This window comes from Taeniopygia guttata, chromosome 3 (genome assembly GCF_048771995.1).
Source record: "Taeniopygia guttata chromosome 3, bTaeGut7.mat, whole genome shotgun sequence".
Taxonomy (NCBI): domain Eukaryota; kingdom Metazoa; phylum Chordata; class Aves; order Passeriformes; family Estrildidae; genus Taeniopygia; species Taeniopygia guttata.
This window is the reverse complement of record NC_133027.1, coordinates 46,469,894-46,490,321: the sequence shown is the minus strand read 5'-3', so window position 1 is coordinate 46,490,321 and position 20,428 is coordinate 46,469,894. Positions and strand designations below refer to the sequence as shown.

The 20,428-nt window shown below is 38.7% G+C and overlaps 1 protein-coding gene across 1 annotated transcript in view; it reads left to right on the top strand.

The window, feature by feature from the left end:
- Positions 1-61: 61 nt before the first annotated feature.
- SESN1 (sestrin 1) overlaps positions 62-20,428 on the top strand; it is a 78,350-nt gene continuing 57,983 nt past the window's right edge. Inside the window, exon 1 of the mRNA XM_012572720.5 lies at positions 62-301. Coding sequence (XP_012428174.2) covers positions 62-301 — 240 coding nt within the window. The remainder of the gene's footprint in view (positions 302-20,428) is intronic.

Genomic DNA, 20,428 nt, shown 5'->3' with positions numbered 1-20,428 from the left:
AGGGGCTGCTGAGCAGGAGGAGGCGGCGGCTGCGGCGGGGGAGCGGCGGCCGGGCGGCCCCATGGAGGAGCGGGAGGGCGAGGTGCGCTGGGACGGGCTGTGCAGCCGGGACGCCGCCGCCCGCGATGCCGCGCTGGACACCATCGGGCAAGCCGTGCTCCGCCGCGCGGGGAGCATCGCCTCCGGGGCGGCCGCCCGCGACGGGCTGGGCGAGGCGCTGGCCCGCCTGCTCATGCTGTCCAAGAGGTGCCCCTTCCCCGACGTGAGGGAGAAGAGCGAGGCGATCCTCGGCGGGGTGCAGGTGAGCGCGGCTGACCGCCCCTTCGGCTTTGGGACCGGGCGGGGGCTCTCCCGGCCCCGTCCCGCGCAGGGCGCCTTCGGGTTACATCTGTGCGACAAGGGGGGCGTCTGATCCACCCTGTCAGATTTATTCCTGCAATTAATACTTGCTAAGTGCTCCCCACCCCTACGGTTCTCTCGCCAGAGAAACATTTAGAAAAGCGTTGTTGAAAGGCGGCGGGGGGAGGGGAGGGGGGAATATCTTACTGAAGACACTTGAAAAACACTTGGATGCGTTCCTGTGTCACCTGCTCTAGGTGACCCTGCCTTGGCAGTGAAGTTGGACTGGATGATCTCCAGAGGTCCCTTCCAACCCTAACTATTCCGTGAAAAAGCACGAAGTCTTTCAGTGGAATCCATCAGAGAGGACTTGGCAATGAATGGCTGGAAAGTTGGGGCATCCCCAAGGAAGCACTAAAATGACAACTTTAACACTCTAGTTTCAGTCTGTATGATAAGTGCTGTGGTATTACCCGGTTAACTTTAACAGAAAAGCGGGAAGGATTTGGGTACTGATATTAGTGTTGCCAATTGAAAATATAAACGGGAAGTTTTGGAGCTTTTAAAAGCCATATGAGCTTGTTGTTAAGGCAGAGCCCATCAGAATGCCCTTCTTGTTGTTTATTGGTAAATAGTTTCTCCACTGGCATCGATATGATCCAAATTATTTTTTTTCATAGCTCATACGCAGCCTAGCCAATAGAGGATTACATTTACTGACCTAATGCTTACAAAAATAAATGTTACTTTATACTCTTCCACTCTTACAGTCTAATTATAGTTACTTGCATTGCAATTGTCTTGCTCACCTCTGGTTTTTGCGCAGGTCTTGGAGTTCTTGTATCAACGAGTCCAACAGCACTGGCTAAAGATGCTACTTTTAACTGCAGAATAGGAAAAGGAAATTGGGGTATTTCTTTTAATCACAAATGAATAGAGAGCTGTGCATGGAGATAGCTGCCTGATTGTCACTGCTGTGCTTTTTCTCCCTGAACTTTAACAGGTTGAATATAGGGAAATCCAGGGAAACATAATAACAATATATGAAAGTACTATAGGTATAATAATTTATACATTATATGCATAAATATGTATAATATAAAACGCATTATATGTTATCATATATATAGAAAAACATTCTGGGTTTGAGTTATTGGAGCTGAGAGTGTCTGTTTATTTTGTCTAACTTCTCAGTAGTGTGCAGTGTGATTAATACAGTGTAACTTTTTTTACCCAGTTTAGGCTGTGTGTGCAGTTTTTCTCAAAGCTGAAGGTTTCACGTGGTCTAAGTGGAAAGCTTGACAGCTTTTCTTTAAAAACCGAAGCCAGTGAAACAAACAACCACCCCAAACTTGAATATTGAGTTGAAAACTGAATCTGGCATTTTCCCTGTTAAAGGTTCATATGAGAAGTGAGTCTGTTACCAGTGAGAATGATGAGATACTGCAACAGACTGCTAAGGGAAGACTTGTTTTTGTCAGGTTCAAGATATCAGAATCTATTCCAAAATCAAACAGATGGTGATCTCTCACCCAAATTTTGGGGTGAGGTCAGAATACAGGACTGGATGACTCCCTTTTAGGTTTTTATGCATTTGAAGTTAGTGGCATGTTCAACTATTAGTGTGGTTTAGAAACTTTTTTGCTAGCTTTTTTTTTTTTTTTTTTTTTTAACTAGGGCAAAAAGTTCTGGCAGAAAATGTCCATCTTCATACAGCAAATGCAAGTTCAAATGCAGTGATCCTTGCTGCTTTGATTAATAAACATAGGTGTGAAAGGTTTAATAGCTGTGAAACCAATTGTATACACACAAGGTGCAGTAAAAGTTTTCCAGCAAGTTAAGCAAAATAAAATCAAATAGAACATTATTTTAAGAAAATTTTTAAAAGCTGCTTTTGTAAATTTTCCTTTTCAGAAGCATAGATCTGAGAGGAGTATTCTGTATTTTATGAATTTAGAGTGGCAAATCTTAGTTCTTGTGTCTGTACTCATAAATGAAAATTTTCATTGTAATCTTTGGATCCACATTTGTTGGAGAAATAATCCAGTGCAAGTGTTCTGTTTTGGGTGCTAAGGACTATTGTCAGGCATGAAATGGTTTTCTGTTGATTAATGACCAAGAATAATATTGTTCAGATCCCTGCAGTGAAGATGGCAGATAGAGCAAACTATTAAATTAAATATTATCACCCCACAGAACTTGTGGCTTTCAGCAGTGCTTCCAAAGGTTAGTAACATAAAAATGTGCAATCCCATTCAGAATAGCATCAGCACTTGTGTCACGTTATCTCCCTGTTTTGGAATCTGAAGCAATACTGAAGTCCACACCAATATGTACAATTATGCTGTCTAAAGTTATTAAATGATATAGAGCCTAGGGCAGGAGAGGCAACTTCAAACCCAGAAGTTCTCCTGTGGACTGGGGCTCCCCTCATTCTCTCTCTTCTGGAATGGTCCATCCTAGACTAGAACTCTGAGCCTGGACTAATATATTTCTTTTTATTCCTGCCCACTCCAGCTGCCTCAATATGGAGAACTGCAAAATGTGCTTTATTTATCTTTCAGATTTGCTTCCAGCATAAATCAGTGAGGAAATCAAATATTAGATTTTTCCATGTGGTCTGATTGCTATTTCTTTCTTTGAGTTAGTGCTCTCTTTCCTGTTGGGGCCGTCAGCAAATATTTAGGCATGAGTGACTGGTGCTCCTGGTGATTTTGCAGCTTTGTGTCTGGAGCAGGTTGGTAGAATGCATTATATGGCTGGTGTAAGCTGCAGGCTTGGCAGCAGGCTGTGTCAGAATGGCATCCCTCTAAGCCTGCCTTTGTTATGTTTTGGGGTTTTTTCCCCCTGGATAAAAATTCCTGTGATGTATGGTGGAATGCTAAGTGTGCAGCTTTCTTCTTTGCTATTAATAAGTAGCATTAATAATGATATTATTAGTAAATAATATTGCTTGTATCACAATCTATAGAATTAATTATCAATTCTTGTTGATTTGAATTATGTTCAGGGTAATGAGTTTTCTCATTGTAGGCTATATGTCTATATATGAATAATAACACATACTTTTTTTACCTGAGAGAATACATCGGTTTTCCCATTTAGAATAAATGAGGTTTTTGTAAGGGTTATTATAAAGACAGTGTCAGCAAATGAGTCCTCTTCTTTCTAATTTTTGCTTTTATTAATAAAAGCAAGTTCCTAAAGCCACTTTTACCTCAATAGATAATTTAAAAAATGTTTTAAAGATATTTCAATTGCAATACTTTAACCAAGTGAAAACAGTTTCAACGTTTGCATTTGAAAATGTTTGATGAATAGTTTTTGAGGTAAGCCCCCCAATATGTATCATAGGTTCTTGGTAGATTCTTGCTCATGGGGTGTTTTGAATGTATTTATAGCATAGTGCCTATGACCTTGCAGAGTAGTGCGTCATTCCTCTCAGTGTGCTGGGTGTCCGCACACTAACACAAATATATTGGGAAAGAGCAGCAGCAGAATGTCTAAACACATGCTCATTAAAAGTCTTCTGCCAGCTTCTGTTGGATCAATCAGATATGTATGAGTGGAATATAAGTACAAGGTGTCTGTCTGTAGCTGGAGAAGAATCACTGAAAGGATGAGATTTGATAATTCAAATATCTTGTAACCATTCAGTGGAGAAAACTCAGCAGAACATACTCCTATCCATGGGTGTGTAAATTCATTCTCTTCATAAACAAAGAGAATGCATAGATGGAGGGCAGGTTCTGCATGTGCAACAAGATGCTAGTCTACATGGGATAAAAGATGACAACAGGAGAATAAAACCCGTAAGTGTAAAAAAGCAGAGTATTGATGGGGCAAATATAAGGAAGAAAGAAACAATGTCTACGTCTTTGAGTAGTCTAATGATACCAAACGCACTGAAGGGGAAAATTAGTAATGAAAAAATAATTTCGCTGTCTCTTGATCTTTTCATTGATGTAACAAAAGAAACATAGAAAGTGCAGAAAGATGTATGAATAAAGCTAGGGTGGTCAAAAACATACAGAGGCATAGCTAAAATGAATATTGGAAGAAAGCAAGAAATAAAAGATCCACAGATTAGTGGATTAACAGATAATGCTGAGGTGATTGAAATGTTTTCTGAAACGGTTAATCCGGCCTGTGTAGTCAATAGCCGTGATAAAAGCATAAATAGTACCTTCCTAGGCTGGAGGGTGGGGGGAAGACCTGTAGGTTGCTTGGATAAGCAACAGATTTTAAATCTGGTAGGGCTGGTGAAATTAATTCCAGGGTGCTTAAAAAAGCAACTAGCTGAAGTGATCTCATGTAGTGGATTGCAATTTCAAGATAGTGGAGGGAAGTAGCAGACTTAGATTAATTGGTGCATACCTCTTCAGTGTGGGCTGAATGGGATGGGATGAAGAGAAAGCTGATAGATTTTAATTGTAGCTCAGAGAAAAAATATTTAATCAGTGTTGAAACACATTTTTAGTGCCTAGGAAAAGAAGTTGAGCAACAGCCAAAGCAGACTTAGCCAGGATAAATTCTTTTAAATCCAGCATTGCTGCTGCTTCTGTGATGGACTAACAGGCCTTGTGGTACAGAGAGATTCTATTATATTAATAGATTGATAAACTGGTGTCCTCAATATTCACATGATAGCCTTATTAACAAGATGGGGAATTGTGATCTATAAGCTACTTTAGAGAGTAAAATTAACTGGAAAACCATCCCCAGAAGCCAAGCAAGATCAGGTAACAAGTACTTGGTACAGGCTCTACAAGGTCCTATCCAGCAAAGTCTTGACTAACAAATTTTTATGCTTTGTTGAATAAATTACAAGCTGGGAGGGAGAGTAAGAATAGAGAGCAATCATATAATTTAAAATTACATTAATGTGAGCTTGTATTCTATCTTCTAGTCCTTTGGAGTTTTTTTTGTGAAGAAAGTTTGCAGTACATAGTGGTGCTGTGGTTGGCTGAAAGGAGGCTGAAGATAATATGTTCCCAAAGAAATGGGATGAAAAGGTATGAAAATCCTGCTGCAAAAACAAAGAGAAAACGAGCTAGAATTAATGATCAATGGATCTAAATTCCAGAAAGACTTGGTTTGGACATTTGGAGAAAATTTAAATATTAGGATAGACTATTCAGTCATGTTCATCACTAGATCTAAACTGTTCTTAAATGTCAGGCAGGAGTGAGGTGCTTATTTGATCTCTCCCTGGGAAAGGCAGAGCATTGCTAGCTGGATGATTTTTCCTTCCAGCTTCTTTTTCTGTGTTTTGTATTGGTAACTGCTTGGAGGGACTTCAAGAACTAAGTTCTTTCCCTTTGATCTTCAAGACTGTATTTACCTGACAAATAGTGCTCAAACCTGTGGTCTGAAATCTGTCTCATACATAAAAACATCAGGTGGGCTTGAAGAGGCGGTTTTGATTATCTCTTTGTTTTCTCAGGCCTGCTGCTTTAGTGGATAAATGTATCGGAATTCCACAGTTTGCCAAGGGCTGTTATGGTACAGAAGAGAAGGGGTCATGTGGGAAGCCAAATATATCTTCTTGTCTTCAAACCTTGAGGAACTGATTGGGATCTAGGCTTGTTTGGCAGAGGACATGGCAGGGCATATCCTTCCTTTCCAAATCCTGGCAAAATACTTGTATCATTTAAATTAAATGAGCATCCAGAAAGGATGGGAAGACTTCTAGTCATAGCCAAAGCAGACATTGTGGCTCTGCCACTGTGGTAGGACAAATAAAGCTTCTGCCAGGAGAAGAGGTAGTAATTCCCCTGTGTGCATCCATAAAGGATAAAACAGGAGTTACTTTTTTGTTTCATTGTTATATTTCTTCTAGCAATACGAATTCAAAAGAGAATTCACTCTTTGCTTTGTGTTTTAGCTCTGTGGTGCATGCTTGTTAAGAGTAATAAGGGTGAAAATGATGCTCATTGCTCCCAAATGGTTTATCCTGATGAGTGGTGTTATGGAAGACTGCCTAACTTTCCAAATCTTTAATCTTATTGGGGGTAATCTTTGAAAAATGACTTTATAACTTTGTCTAAAGTCTTTTTTAGCTTTCCTGTACAACACTAGTAGTTTTCTTTAGTGGACTTTGAGATCTCTAGCTAGGCAGGTCTGTTAGGTTTAGGATTTTTGTCCAAGTTAATTTAGCTGTGTCCTGCTGCATGATAGGGATGTTCCCCTGTGATGTTTACTGTTGGTCAGCCACCACAGAAAGGTGTCTCAGTTGAAATTGGTAGTCTATTCAAGTTTAAGAATTTAAATACGGTATCCTCACTGGTGCTGGTGAATCTGGTCTGTCTGGAAGCGGACTAGTCCCTCTGCACAATCCTAATACCCAAATGGGTTCCCTGTTTCCCATAGTGCTCTTCTAAACAGTGAATTAAAACATCATTTTTTGTGAGTTCACTTCACAGCAGAAGCATGTTCTGTCTCTTCCAGCCATCGGATGGAATGGATTTAATTTTTCATTGTAGGGTGCTCCCTTCAAAATCCACATGGTGCTTTACGAGATCACTAGTTTAGAAAACATCTGTCTGTTATGAACTTTTTTGGTGGTGTTTAATACTCCTGCTTTTCTCAAATTGAGAGAGAATACTGACATGATGCTTTAAAATGATTAGTCTTATTTACGGTGTCTGCTGCCTCTGCAGTATTTATTGTAAACATGTTCTGATGGTGGGTCTGTATCACATGTGTGGGGTGAGGCTGATGTTAATGGAGAAGAATTAATCTTGACATGGCAAGGAATATTCTGAGCAGGCATGTGAACATATTTCTTAAAGACTTAAATGCTCAATAAAACTCACATGGCCTTATCTGACTCTTCCCTCCTTCAGCCTACTTGCCTTCTTTCGTAAGGCTTGAGTCTGTTGAGGGAGATGAAGGAAAATTTTCTCTTGCTGAGCTTGTCAACTCCAGAATTGCCTGACCTTGGGAATGTCTTTGGCTGGAATAAGGAATTGCTTGAAAACAGTGGAGATTCTCAAAGTGATGTGAAGTAGGGCATCTGGGGCACTTCTAATGCTATTTCTGTGTTTGGAGCCTTTCCATAATTTTCCATGCTAACAGTATGTAGCTCTTCGTGTATGGAAATGAGCTTTGCTTAGTCGGCTTTTCCTTAGAATTGTTTGAAATTGCTTGATCTGTAAATGTGTGAATTTATGTGATTCTGCTGAATTTATTTTCAGGACATGATAACTAGAATTTTTATTTTCAAAATAAGTGAAGTGTGAAGCACGCTTCTGGCAACACCTTGGTTGATATTTATTTTTGACTGCACTGAAATGCTTTAAAACTGAAGAAATCAAGCACAAACGTTTCCTTCTCTCTTGCTGTTTAGTAATGAAGTAAGCAATTGTAGGATGTACATTGGTGGCTTACTTAAAGATTTGTTTCCTGTCTTTTTTGGTTTTTTAAGTAGGAGCTAATACCTAGAGGCCTTTAGGAACCAGAAATGCTTCAGCTTGAATGCATTTTGTAAATAGCAGCATCTGTTCTCCTGATCTATCAGTCACTAAGTCACATGAATGCTTTTTTAGATTTTTTTAAACTTTCTTTTGATTCTGCTTCTCCTTCTAGAGGTAATTTTAGAAGTTGGCTGTTCATTTCAACTCATAACTGGATATGATCTTTTCCAGTTTGCACTCATATTCTAGTGTCCACTTAGGTCTCTGTTTGAAATAGTTTTTCTTGCTCTGACTCGAATAGTGTATGGGTAGCAGTGATCCTTCCCCTCTCTGCATTGATTTTCCTAGAAGTTCTGCTCTAAGTTTCCAAAAAGCCAATTTATTTATATTTTTGGTGGTTTTTATTGTACAATTTGTTTGTCCTGTTTATTAGTAAATAACTGTCTTCATTTTGGGCTCCTGGCATACATTTGGGTGCTTTTTGCTCACAAATGGGGAAATTTTATGTATCTTGAGGAGATGTTCAAGCAAAGGGAAAATCTCTAACATTTTGCAATGTTTTGTAAATTAGTATACAATAAGTAAAAAAAATGTATGGACTTCTAGGTTATGTAAAATAATGTATCTTCTGTTAGCCTGACCAAAGCATATTACTAAAGAAAATTATGTTGTCTTACTGTGACAAGTGCAAAGTGAGCACTGAAGAAGCACTTGCTGTTTTGTCATCTTACTCTTGACTTTTTCTTCAGGTCAGGGTTTCTCCTTTTAAAATAAACACAGTGGAAAATTACTGAATATACCATTGTGGGCCAGAAAAGGAGGTTTTGAAAGCTTGATTATATTTTCCTGTGGATACCGAGTATTTAAATTTCCAAAAATATGGTTTGCTGTCAGTATGGTTTTCTATTCCAGTAAATTGTTTAGAGTTTAATGGGAATTGGAGGGTAGGAAAAGCTTAGGTCTCTCTCAAGAAATCAATGGAAATATGGAAATCTTCACTTGAAGCTACATAAATGAGTTAAATCCAAAAAATTAAGTGGTGGCATTTTTTCTTGTTTACTGCCTTTATGATGTTTTCAGTGACTTTGTATTTTTTTCCCTTTGTGTATTTTTTCCTTAAGCTTATGTTAATTATTGCCAAAAGTTGGTTTGGGGAGGTGAACTGGTTTAGTTTTATTTAAACCTAGTAAACAATTTACCATTTTCCTTACTTCAGCTTTATGTAGAAACCAAGTTTGTTCTTTCATGTAATTTTTGGTTAAAAGTATCACCCAGTTCAGTGTTGTAGTGCAAGAATATTACCCAAAAATATACTGGGCTGGTATTTTAAAAATAGAGGTGATGCTACTTATGTAATCTGATAATGTGTCCCTTCTGTGCAACTGCAAGAACTTCCTTACAGTTCAGGCACTGTACTGTAGAAAAGCACAGAAAACTGCTTCTGAAAACACTTGGTTTGTCGTCCCCCCCCCCCCCCCCCGTGTAAATTTGTAACTTTGTTTCACTATTCCATGCCTTTTGGAGTCAGTAATAAAGTTTTCTTAGTTGCAGGTCGTTCCTGGCAAGTCCTTTCTCTGCCTAAATAGCTGACTGGCTTTGTGGGCCTTAGCTTTGAGACTCAAAATGTAATCACCTCTTCACCAAATTTCTCTCCCTGGGATATTGTTGAGTGCTATTGAATTGTTTTTAAACAGTTTTCTTCTGAGACAAATATTTTTGTCAAGGATTTCTTAACTCCTAGAGAGTAAAGATGGAATAATAAGACATTTATTCAAAGGAGCAACAAATTTGAAAATGCAAACTTATTTAAAGCTTTGAAGCCTTTCCTGTGTGCAATTTTGTTTTTGTGGGTTTTTTTTGGTTTTTTTTTTTCATTTGTTTTCTTTTTTTGGGAGGAGAGGGGATGGTGTTTGTTTTTGGGGGGAGGAGAACCTCTTTTCTGAAAGATTTTTTTCCATTGTAGTTTGTTGCTGACCCTGTTGCTGGTGTTCTGGTGCTACAAAACTTTTAGCTTTAAATGCAGCCTGTTTGCCAACAGCACATTCCACTCAGATTAAACTGCTTGTTTGGATTTTCCATTTATTTAAATTTTAGTTCTGAACTAGTTTCACACTGATAACCATGTAGAAGAAAGACCGAACAGAGGAAGAAGTTTAAGAAAAACTATTTCTGTGAATTTCAAGTCAGTGCTGAGTGCAAGCTTATGTCCCTTTAACAGTACTAAATATTTGGCAACTGTGGTGCATAAAACGTTTTCTGGAGCTCACCATATTATGAGATAAGGCCTTACCAGGATATGCTTTTGATATTTGCTGTAGCTTCCTTTGTGTCTATTCTGTCCTTCCTACTTGTGTTACAGAAAAAGTTTTGGAAACTTTATAACTTCACCTAGGTTACATTTTGTTTTTAAGAGTTATGATTGTAATGGTTGCTTATATTTACCTAGAAATTGATGTATAAATAGTGTTCTGTAAGAGAAGCTTAATTCTGACATTTTTATTGCTGTTATTCTGTTCCATGAGGCAGGAAAATAATCCAAATGGAAAAGTATTTGCCTGGCTTTTAGAGGGCATATTGGTATTTTAGCTTGTAGTGTTCTGCTTTTCTAGCTATTCAGAACATGGCAACTCTGCTTGGCTGATATTGTCTATAATTTGTCAGAAGAGTATGTGTAAATTGGAAATGTCAAATGTTGCTTCTTTCATTATTCAGTGTCAGGCCTTTCTGTTAAAGTATTCAAGTTTTGAGTAAGGTTTCACTAGGATTGAAAGCTGTTTATTAATGCAGAAGATACCATTTGCAATGCACAATGTAAAAATCTTAATTTTAGATTCCAAGGGTAGAAGCAAGTATCTCTTTGTAGCTTATGCATTAAATGAATACCTGAGATTGAAGCATAGACTGTTTTGTGTTCTTTCTTTTTAGAAAGAACACTACTTTTTAGAGTTTTCTGTATGTGTGCGTGTAGTGAGAGAAGACTTGGGAAAAGTGCTGGTTTTATACACTCTGAATTCAATGTGCAGAGTATTACTCCTAAGGGCAGTGAAAATATGGCTGCTTCATGAGGCAAAAATTAATTTTGTACTGGTAAGCTGTACAAGGTAAGCTGTAAGGTGTACTTCCCATATATGTGGCTTCCACCTATGTTCCTCCTCTCAGAGCCCAAGGTCTGCGGTGCAATGTGTTCCACATCCGCATGTTTTGGGGGGGAGGTACAGTTCAAAGTCCTGCTAGAAATCTCACATGGAAGCTAAATGACTTGCTGTATGTTCCCTCAAAATATAGTTGCTAAAAAATAATTGGGAAGATGTCCTGAGGTCAAAAAACGAATGCATTTTGCAGAGACTAAAATCAGATTTTAATACTATCTTCTAAACCTCTTCTTGATTGTGTTGGAAAACTGAAAATTTCTCTAGTTGCACACTCACTCAGACTCACAAATTCCCTGTTTAACAATAACTCCATGAATAAAATTGCCTTTTGAGGAATAAAATATCTTCAAAGATATAATCTGAGAATGTGTGTCAGGGATACTTGTGTGGGAGGGCCCAAGCTTGAAGTTTTGTTTGAAGTGTGTAGCTTTAGTGCAAACTTATCCCAGGTTATCCTTTGCTAATATAACCTGTCTGGTTCTGTCCTGTGTGATGGTCTGGTGTGAAGTTTTTCTTTTCATATGTAGCTGTTTTAGACAGCTGTAAGGAGACACCTTCTTGGTTCTGTAACAGAAACAAACATACAAGTCTATCATCACGTGATTTCAAAACTTCAGCAGAAAAATGAATACTAATCTTCTAAACATTTGTTCTATGTACTTGTTGACGTGGAGTGACAAGTCCTGCTGTTGAACCACGAGTGCTGAAAGAAACTCCTTGCTTTCTAAACTCCTTCTCAGAGAGGAGTCCAGGTGTGGCTGGATCCAATCTTGTCAGAATTCTTTCCTGCACAGTATAAAAGCTAGAACTGCTTGCAGTGTATGTATAGGATAGTACAGTGCACTATTGCAAAGCAATTATATTAAAGCTTGAAAGAGGGAATAATTAAGTAGATGTGGATGTAACTCCCTCTACCAATGCTCGTGGGCAGATCTCTCTCTTAAATTGAGGAGGGTCAAGAAGGAATATGCTAGAGAAACCTTACCTTATGAAAGTGGACTGGCCTTTTGTCGTATCAAGTCACCGCTGCCAGTCCCATGTCTGCCAGGTCAGTTTAGCAGTTTGCCAAATCTTTGCCTCGCTATCAGGATACTGATTTGGGGTCAGTTAGCCAGACTGGTTTAGCATAGTTCAACACCAAAACCAGGACATGGCCTGAGCTCAGCCCACCACTGATAGCTATGCAAATAGGGCATTATCCATGTTGCTTGACCACTTTCTGGGGTAGAGTATCCTGCTACTGGACTACTGGAATATTTGTTTAAAAGCAAGAGCAGACAATCCAACTAGGCAGGACTTGTAAATAGCATTGAGCTCCTTCGTTGTACAAAACTGCTAAGAAATGTAGGTGGAAATCAAACTGGAAAGAGCATGTGCTGTAAGTTTTTATTATGTATATACAATATAAGAGGCAATCTAACAAAGAATGAGCTCTAAATTCTTAAGCCAAGCATAATTAATTTTGAAATAGAATGAAGTGATTTTCCTAGGGATAGTATCATGTTAAATATCTTGTCCTTCTATATGTAATAGAAGCCAGGGGTAATATAATTTAATAGCCTGATTTGAGACTAGATTCCTTTATCTGGAACAACGGTAGATTTTGATGCTTATTGAAATCAAGCTCTCCATCTCCAACACACTAAGACAGTTTTCACATGGATAATAAAGTCTTTAAACTACTTTCTTTTCAAAATAGTATAATATCTCTTATATAGTTTGTGGTTTTGAATAGTAAACTCTCTGAGAAGTCTTGAACCCTGAGATGAAATGGCAAGGGGAAGCTTCTAAGAAGTTGAGTTCTTAAAAATTCTGAATGTTATAGAATGATAAAGAATTGAAGCAGCATGCTATATAATATTCTGTTGCAACAATAGTCTGCTACTATAAGAAATTATAGAAGAGAAACTGCTATTATGTCTTTATAGCAGTTGCTTTCCTTTGTGTAATTTGATAGGATTATGACTCTTCACAGAGTCTGATTTAGAAATCTAGCATCATCTGCAGGAGAGCATCCTAAAGGGAATGCTGTCATTATTGATGCAAATTCTAAATTTCTTGAAGGCTCTTACAGCGATCTTTTTTGTTTCTCTCTTGTAGTGGAGATGAAGTCCAGGCAATGTGTGGAAGAGATTATTTAATAAAGAATGGATTTTATTTTTTTTTTTACCCCCTTGGCTCTGTATTTGTATTGGGTTTGCATGGCAAGATTTTGGTTTCATAGCAGCTACAGGGGAGACTTCTGTGAGAAGCTGCTGAAAATTTCCCAAATGTCCAATTGGCTCCAGGATGGGCCTGTCACTGGTCAAGGCCGAGCCCATCAGTGTCAGTGGTGGTACCTCTGGGATAATGTCTTTTAAGAAAGGGGAAAAAGTCCTGGGTAACAGTACCTGAAGTAAGAGAAGGGAGGGATGTATGAGAGAAACAGCTCTGCAGACAAGGGCAGTGAAGAAGGAGGGGGAAGTGGTGTTTTAGGGACTGGAGCTGAGATTCCATTGCAGCTCATGGTCCAGACCATGATGAGGGGGGATGTCCCAGTGGAAGTCTCTGGTGGAGCAGATCTCCACCTGCAGGGTGTGGAGGATTCCACACCAGAGCAGGTGCTTGCCTGAGGAAGTCTGGGAGCAGGCTGTAGCAGGCTCCTGGCAGCACCTGTGGGCCTGTGGAGAATGGAGCTGCAGAGGTTTTGCTGGCAGGATTTGTGACCCTGAGGGGAATCCATGCTGGAGGAGTCCATGCTCCACTCACTGGAAGGGACCCAAACTGGAGCAGTTCATGAAGAACTGCAGCCCTGAGGAAGGATGCGCTTTGGAGAAGTTCATGGAGAACTGCCTCCTGTGGGGAGGGACCCCTGGAGCAGGGGAGGAAGGAACAGCAGAGCCAATGTATCTGACCACAACCCTGTTCCCTGTGAGGAAAAATTGTGAGGGAAGTTAAACCCAGGAGGAAGGTGGGGTAGTGGGGGGATAAGATGCTTGAAATTTTGAATTTCTTTCTCATTATCTTACTTTGATTTATTAATAATTTAAGTTAATTTCCCCAAATCAAGTATGTTTTGCCTGTGATGGTAACTGGTGAGTGAGTGATCTCTCCCTGTCCTTACCTTGGCCTATGAGCTTATTTTATTACATGCTATCTCCCTGTCTAGCAGAAGACGGGAGGGATAGAGCAGCTTTGGTGGAGACTTGGCATGCAGCCAGCATCAACTCACCACAATATTGGAACTAGTTCTTTGGTGTGTTTTCTTGAGAGTGAAATTTAGAATTTGCTGGAATATAATTGTTTATTTGGTTGTTACAAAGTTGATTGATATCTCAAAAAAAACCTCCTTTTTGTGAAAATGTGCTGCTTTTGACAAAGTGCTTGCAGGGAAAGGCTTCCTCAATAATGACTGAAAGTCCTACAAAGAATAGGAAATAAAATACATTTAGATTAGCCAAAAACTATGAACATGAAGGTCTCATATTCCAGTCTCTGGTTTGCCTCTCTCAGGTAAGTGACCTGTGAAGGCAGTTAAACAGACAAACTAAATATTCTCAAGCATTAGGAGTTTTATGCTTTCATTTAAAGTTGTAAAAATCTTAGAGCATTTGCCTTGGATGTATGAGTATCTTATTCAAGCATGAGTGGGATCTGTACTGAACCGGAGTTTGAAACTTGCTCTGCCTCATCTCAAAACTTAACTTGGCCCTAAAGGTCATTTTTATTGACAAGATGTCACATTGAGAAGTAAGTACCTGAGGTCTTAAAACATCATCAAGTTTGGAAAAAAACACATTTTGTCCAGATGTTGTGAAATTTATTTACTTCAGTCCAAAAGGTCTTTATATTAAAGCCAAAGTAGTGAGGAAGCTTTGAAGGCCCTGTAAGATGTGTGAAGGATTTAACCTGAGTAGTGGTAATCCAGTCAGATTAATGAGGTGAATTGAGTAAGAATTTTGGTGAAGAATGAAATATGCTAAAATAATTTCTCCAATCATAACGTTAAGTATTGATCTTCTCTTTCTTTTTAGAATACTTCTAAATATGTTAACTTCAGAAAATTAGGATGAAATACATGTTTACATGGCTTTTCTAAAGTTCAGCTTCTGGGATCTTTTTTTGAAGAGTGTGTTGTGCTACAGAAATAGGACACCATTTTTTTTTTTTTTTACCACAAGAGGAAAACGGTTTTTCTTTATTCAGATGAAACTTACTATGATATTAAACACATCTGTTTAATTAGATTGTTGTGGTAGGATTTGGGGGATTTTTTTCCTTGATATTTTTCTGAAGTGTTTATTGTTTTAGCAGTAGTATTTTGGGCACTTCCTGTTACATTTGGAGGGAACTGCTTTACTGAGGGTACATACATTAATACCATCACATGATCTAAAAATTATAGATTAAAAATAAACTAGCAGGTACTTCATTAAAAGTCTTATGTACATTATCCTGAAAAAAATCCCATCTGCCTGTTATTCCTGGGAATAGCCCTAAATTGCCTGAATGGCTGCTCTTGTGTGGTGGAGTGAAGCATACATGTGCTTGCAGGGTTGAGGCCCTTGTGCTGGTTGGTCTGTCCAGAAGCATTTTGAAACGTTGCTGAAGGACTCTGTTTCAAAATTCTCTTAGTACTTCCATTTGTTATGAACAGTCATGTGTCTCCTCTTACAGATTTCCTGGAGTTCCAGTGGCCATAAGTGCGATCACTGTGCCAAGCTGACACTCACACTTGTCTCTTAATCTGAGAAGTTACACTGTGAGTAGAGAGATGCAGGAAGCAAGTTTTGGATGGGCCATATGGAGCCTGCAAGCACAGTGTCTCTATATGTGTGATGTACCTTTCAGCAGGGCCTGGGAGGTTAAAGGTAATGTCATATGAATGCAGCTGCAGTATTTTCAGGACTAAATTGGTTCAGTGTGGGCTACCAGGTGTGCCAGTTGCCACAGCAGTCAGTAGACATTCCTCACTTGTACATGCTTCACAGAATTCCACATAGAATGAACTTAAGCTGGTGCACCTGCTCCAGGAAGATGTAATGAATTTGAAGGAACACTTGGGGGAGACTTCATGTCTCATGTTTTGTTGTTTGAAGGTTTTGATTTGTTTGAAGTGACATCAATATAAACTGAGATGTAGTACTCTAAAACTTTGAAAAATGAAACTTTTGTCCTTTTTGTCTCATGCTATTTCTGTTTGCAGAATAGTAATATGAAAACTTCTTGAGATGAGGCATATTTTTAGGCATTTTTTTTGTTGGTTATGATATCTTGCTAGTTTTCTTTAGAAATAACGTAATTGTAACTGACTTAAAGCAGTGATGATTGACACAGTTATAGGAAAAGAAGAAGAAAAGCATTCATTAATGGATAAGAAATTTGTCGTAGTAGGTGAATCAGCACCTTATATATTACTTATGAATAATCACCACTATATTCAAGTTTCATTCCTGTTTCTATTTTAATTCATGATTGGTACTATTTCAGTTTTGTAAGACATTAATCTCCAACTGAAATTTCCCTGATATTACCTCTGTATTGTTAATGAAGCCTTGGCATCAATATGTCTTTTAAAAAAACAAAACTGAAAGAAGGAAAATGGCACTCACTGCACAAAGTCACCACATCTGAGCACAGGAGGCATACACTCCCATGTATTAAAAAAAAAATCCCAAAGCCAAAACAACAATGGGAAAAAATCCTCTACCCAACTACAGTGATGTTTTAATAACTGAAAGAGTTGGGGTCAAAAAGCTGAGGTTTGTGAAGGAAATCAGTCCTGAGTATGTATGATGGTGTCTTTTGTTGCTGGCTATGACATAGACTTTCCCTGTTCTAACGAGAAAATACTAGTGGAGGTACTAAGTGAAAATAATAGCCATAATCAGCCTATTTTCTTTTTCTGAAGGATCTAGCAATGGATCTATATGAAGGACTTTAGGAGAAATGAAACTATTAGAAGATTTGATGAATAACTCTTAACTTTAATTTAGAGCTTATCCAAGAATAATTTTAAACTAACACATGGCACCTAACCAGTTTTTCTAAGAACAGATTCAACAAAAGAGTAGATTCTAGTTGGGAAGAGAGGGCTGACATTTAAGGTTTTAGGACTTTTAAACCTAGTTCCTGTTAAACAAAATTAACCAATAAACATGTTTGAGCTATATCTGGAATAAAATTATTTTTTTCTGCTGAACTGCATTATCTTAAATAAAATAGTGTGTTGTGTGGTAGTGTTGCTATTTGTTTGGTGTTTTTTTATTTATTCCAAGCAGAGTAAAACTACCGCATTGTCAAGCTAAAATCTATTCAAGTACTGTTAATTGTTAAAGAGAGACAGTGGAAAATAGAATTCTTTGGCAGTCCTCACTAGCTAGAAGAAACTATATCTTTGCTGTGTGACTGTGGTGCACAGGAGTTGCTGGTGTGTGCTCAGAGGGACCCTGCACGGTGAAACTTCCTGGCTGCATTTTAGCTTTTATCCTGCTGTATGGCAAGGCCTCATCCAGTGGGAAAGGTACCTAATTCAACCCTGGCTGTAGCAATGACCCAAAGACTGCTTGTGTCCCCAGAGATTTACTACCAGTGTCTAATGCATCGGTGGCATTTTAGTGAAAGACGGGGGCTGGATCTTATGGCCTCTTAGATGCAAATACTCTTCAAATTCTTTGAACTCCGTTACTATATGTATGCAACTGTAAGAGTTAGCTTGTATCTTGGAGGTATTTTCAGGTGCCCTGCTCTACTGTTTCTTACACTTTTTACTTACTGTTTCTTACAGCCTCCTACTTGGGATACATTATGTCATACATTGTAACAGAGCTTACTATGCAGTATTTTCATTGACAAGTTGGCTCCTGCTTTATCATTGATGTATCGGTCATAATAACAATAAAAGAGGTGAGGTTCTGCAACAGATGGCACTGTAGGAAAAAGTAACCCTAACAGGAAAATGTTCTCCCTACAGTAGAAAAAAAACTTGAAAATTGAAAGCTGACACAATCTAGATAGACTCAACTTCTGGTACTTGCTAGTATCAGAATGCTTTGCTTTTTAAACCGAATGTTTTTATAGGACAGGTGATGAGGGGTTTGTTTGTTTGTTTTTGTTTGTTTTTGTTTTGTGGGCTTTTTTGTGGGTTGGTGTTCTTTTTGGGGTTTTTTTGGGTTTTTTTTTTTTTTTTTTTTTTTTTGCTTGGTTGGGTTTTGGGGGTTTGGGTTTTTTGGGTTTTTTTTTTGTTGTTTGTTTTTTTGTTTTGTTTTTTTTTTTAATGGAATAAGATAACTTCAGATTTCTGCACTTACAGCAAACAACATAGGAGTTCCTCTGTCCTGTGTTATTATTATTTGTCAAGACAAAGGTTCTGGTTTTCACTAAGTCACTGAAAGACAATTACGCAGTCTAAAGACAGGAGCTGAGTTCAGGAAGCTTGTGTTTATGACCCAGCTCAGAACTTCAAAACTCAGGGTCCTTCTATCCCTTTAGCCAAAGTCAGTGAGTATCTAGGCAGAACTTCATCAGAGGTTCAGCCGTGCTTAAGGGTGTTTCAGGTCTGGAAGTGGGCAGTAGTTCCACGCCTGTGGTCTAGTAAGCTCATTGTGGATCCAGAAGTTAAATGTGTCCTTCTATCTCCTCTCAGGGCTTGCAGAACATGGTGTTCTTGGAGCATGTTTACTGAAGACCTATCAGATGGGCTTTGCACAAAACAAACCAGAGCTGCCCCTCCCACTCCTGAGAAATAGCTAAGTGGTTAGAACATTTACAAAGAGTGGGGACTCTGGGTTCAGCATCTTTTCTCCCTGAGGTGGTTTAAAGTCATGTCTTTTACATGCCTGGGCTCCCAAGATGAGAGAATTGAAGTAGCTTTTGCTCTCATTTCCAGGCCTGTGAATAAGTTAAGAATTGCATGTAAAGCAGGACTAATGCAGTTGGAAGTGCTGGCTGTGTCAACATCATGAAACACTTTAACTTTATCTAGAGAGGAGGTGAAGTCACCTTGGGTCCATTAATGACTTGGACCTGGCCTCTATCTTGTTTAAGTGATCTCACTGCTGAGGTGAGAGCACCAGTCTCTAGGCTTGAGGTTGTGGTTGTGAATAGATGCAGTTGCCTTTTTGTGGTGAGTAGAAAGCTCTAGCACAGTGAGAGATGAGACTGATAAGGCACTCCTGTCTTCAGTGCTTCCTGTTGGCTAACTTAGGTGACTTCCAACTTGACCTACAGGTTTTGTGAATGCTAGTTAAGATTCATTACTCTCCTCAATGTCTGTGTAACTGTAGAAAAGATAACTTGTTTTCCTGGGTAATAGAGCGAAGTGTGATCTTTGCTAAGAGATTCAGACACTTGAAGAAATGTTGTCTTCAATATCATTGCACAGTATTTATTGTATTTGTAAACTTGACATTCCACGAAGGTAGTACTTCCTTGAAATACTATTTAGGGGTTTCTACACTAGATAACTAAACTGCCTTTATTATGTTCCTGTGGTGAGAATGCACATGAAACTTTCAACTCTCAAGCATCTGAAAAAGCAGTTGAAAGTGGAGATGTTTTGTGATTTGTTTCTTGCACATGTTTGTAGTACCCAGTCTGTCCTAATGCATGAGGGCAATTATCCCCACATGCTGGAAAGTATTGTTTTCTTGAGGGTCCTGAAGGCTTGAGAACTTTTCTCTCCCTTCCTAGATCTCCAGACTTCTTCTAATTCATATCCCCTCACATGTGAGGGCACTGTCAGTTCATTATTCCTTTATAACTGACTGCCGCCTCTTGGAGGTTTGAACCAAAACTGGGTGTCTTTTTGTAATTTTTTGAGTATTCTATTTATCTTTAGTTTCTGAGAAAAATGTTTGCATCTAGAAGTTCCCATGAAGGGAAAAGAACAGCTCTTTAAAATATCAGTGGGTGTTTGTGTAAGACTTCACAGAACAGTTTGGCACCTTGAAAGAAAATAATTGGTCTCTAGTGGATTTGCAACTTGCTTTAAAAATCCAAGTGCAGCAAGTTGTGAGTAACCTGCACTACTGCAGCTAAACTGAAACTGGCTGAAACAGGGTTGCAGAACCAGCAGGACAGTCTGAAGGAAGAGCAAAACAGTGTCAACAAGTATTGTACAGTGGCTTGAGTTTAATAGAGGCTGAGGTTGAAATTCTTCTTGAAGAGAACTGTGTATTCTTGTTGCTATTTAAGTTTTCCCATGTCAAGCTTTTTCATTTGACTGTATTATGCAGGAACTAGATCATTAACATTAAAAGAACCTGAAGTTCTTCCAAGTTTATATTCAGGCCAAATGAAGTAAGCCTCAAGCAAACATGCAACTAGATGACATAATAGCATACATTAAATGTGCAGAGGCCTTTTTATTTCCCCATCTCCTAATTATATCAAACAATAGGAGATGAAGTACATGTCTCTTTAGTGACACTGTGCTTCTACTCTGTTTAATAGACCTTTTTTCAAACACAGATATGTGTGCAGTTGAATCTTGCGCACAGTGGATGGCCATGGACATTGTGAAATGCCAGAAGTTTCATG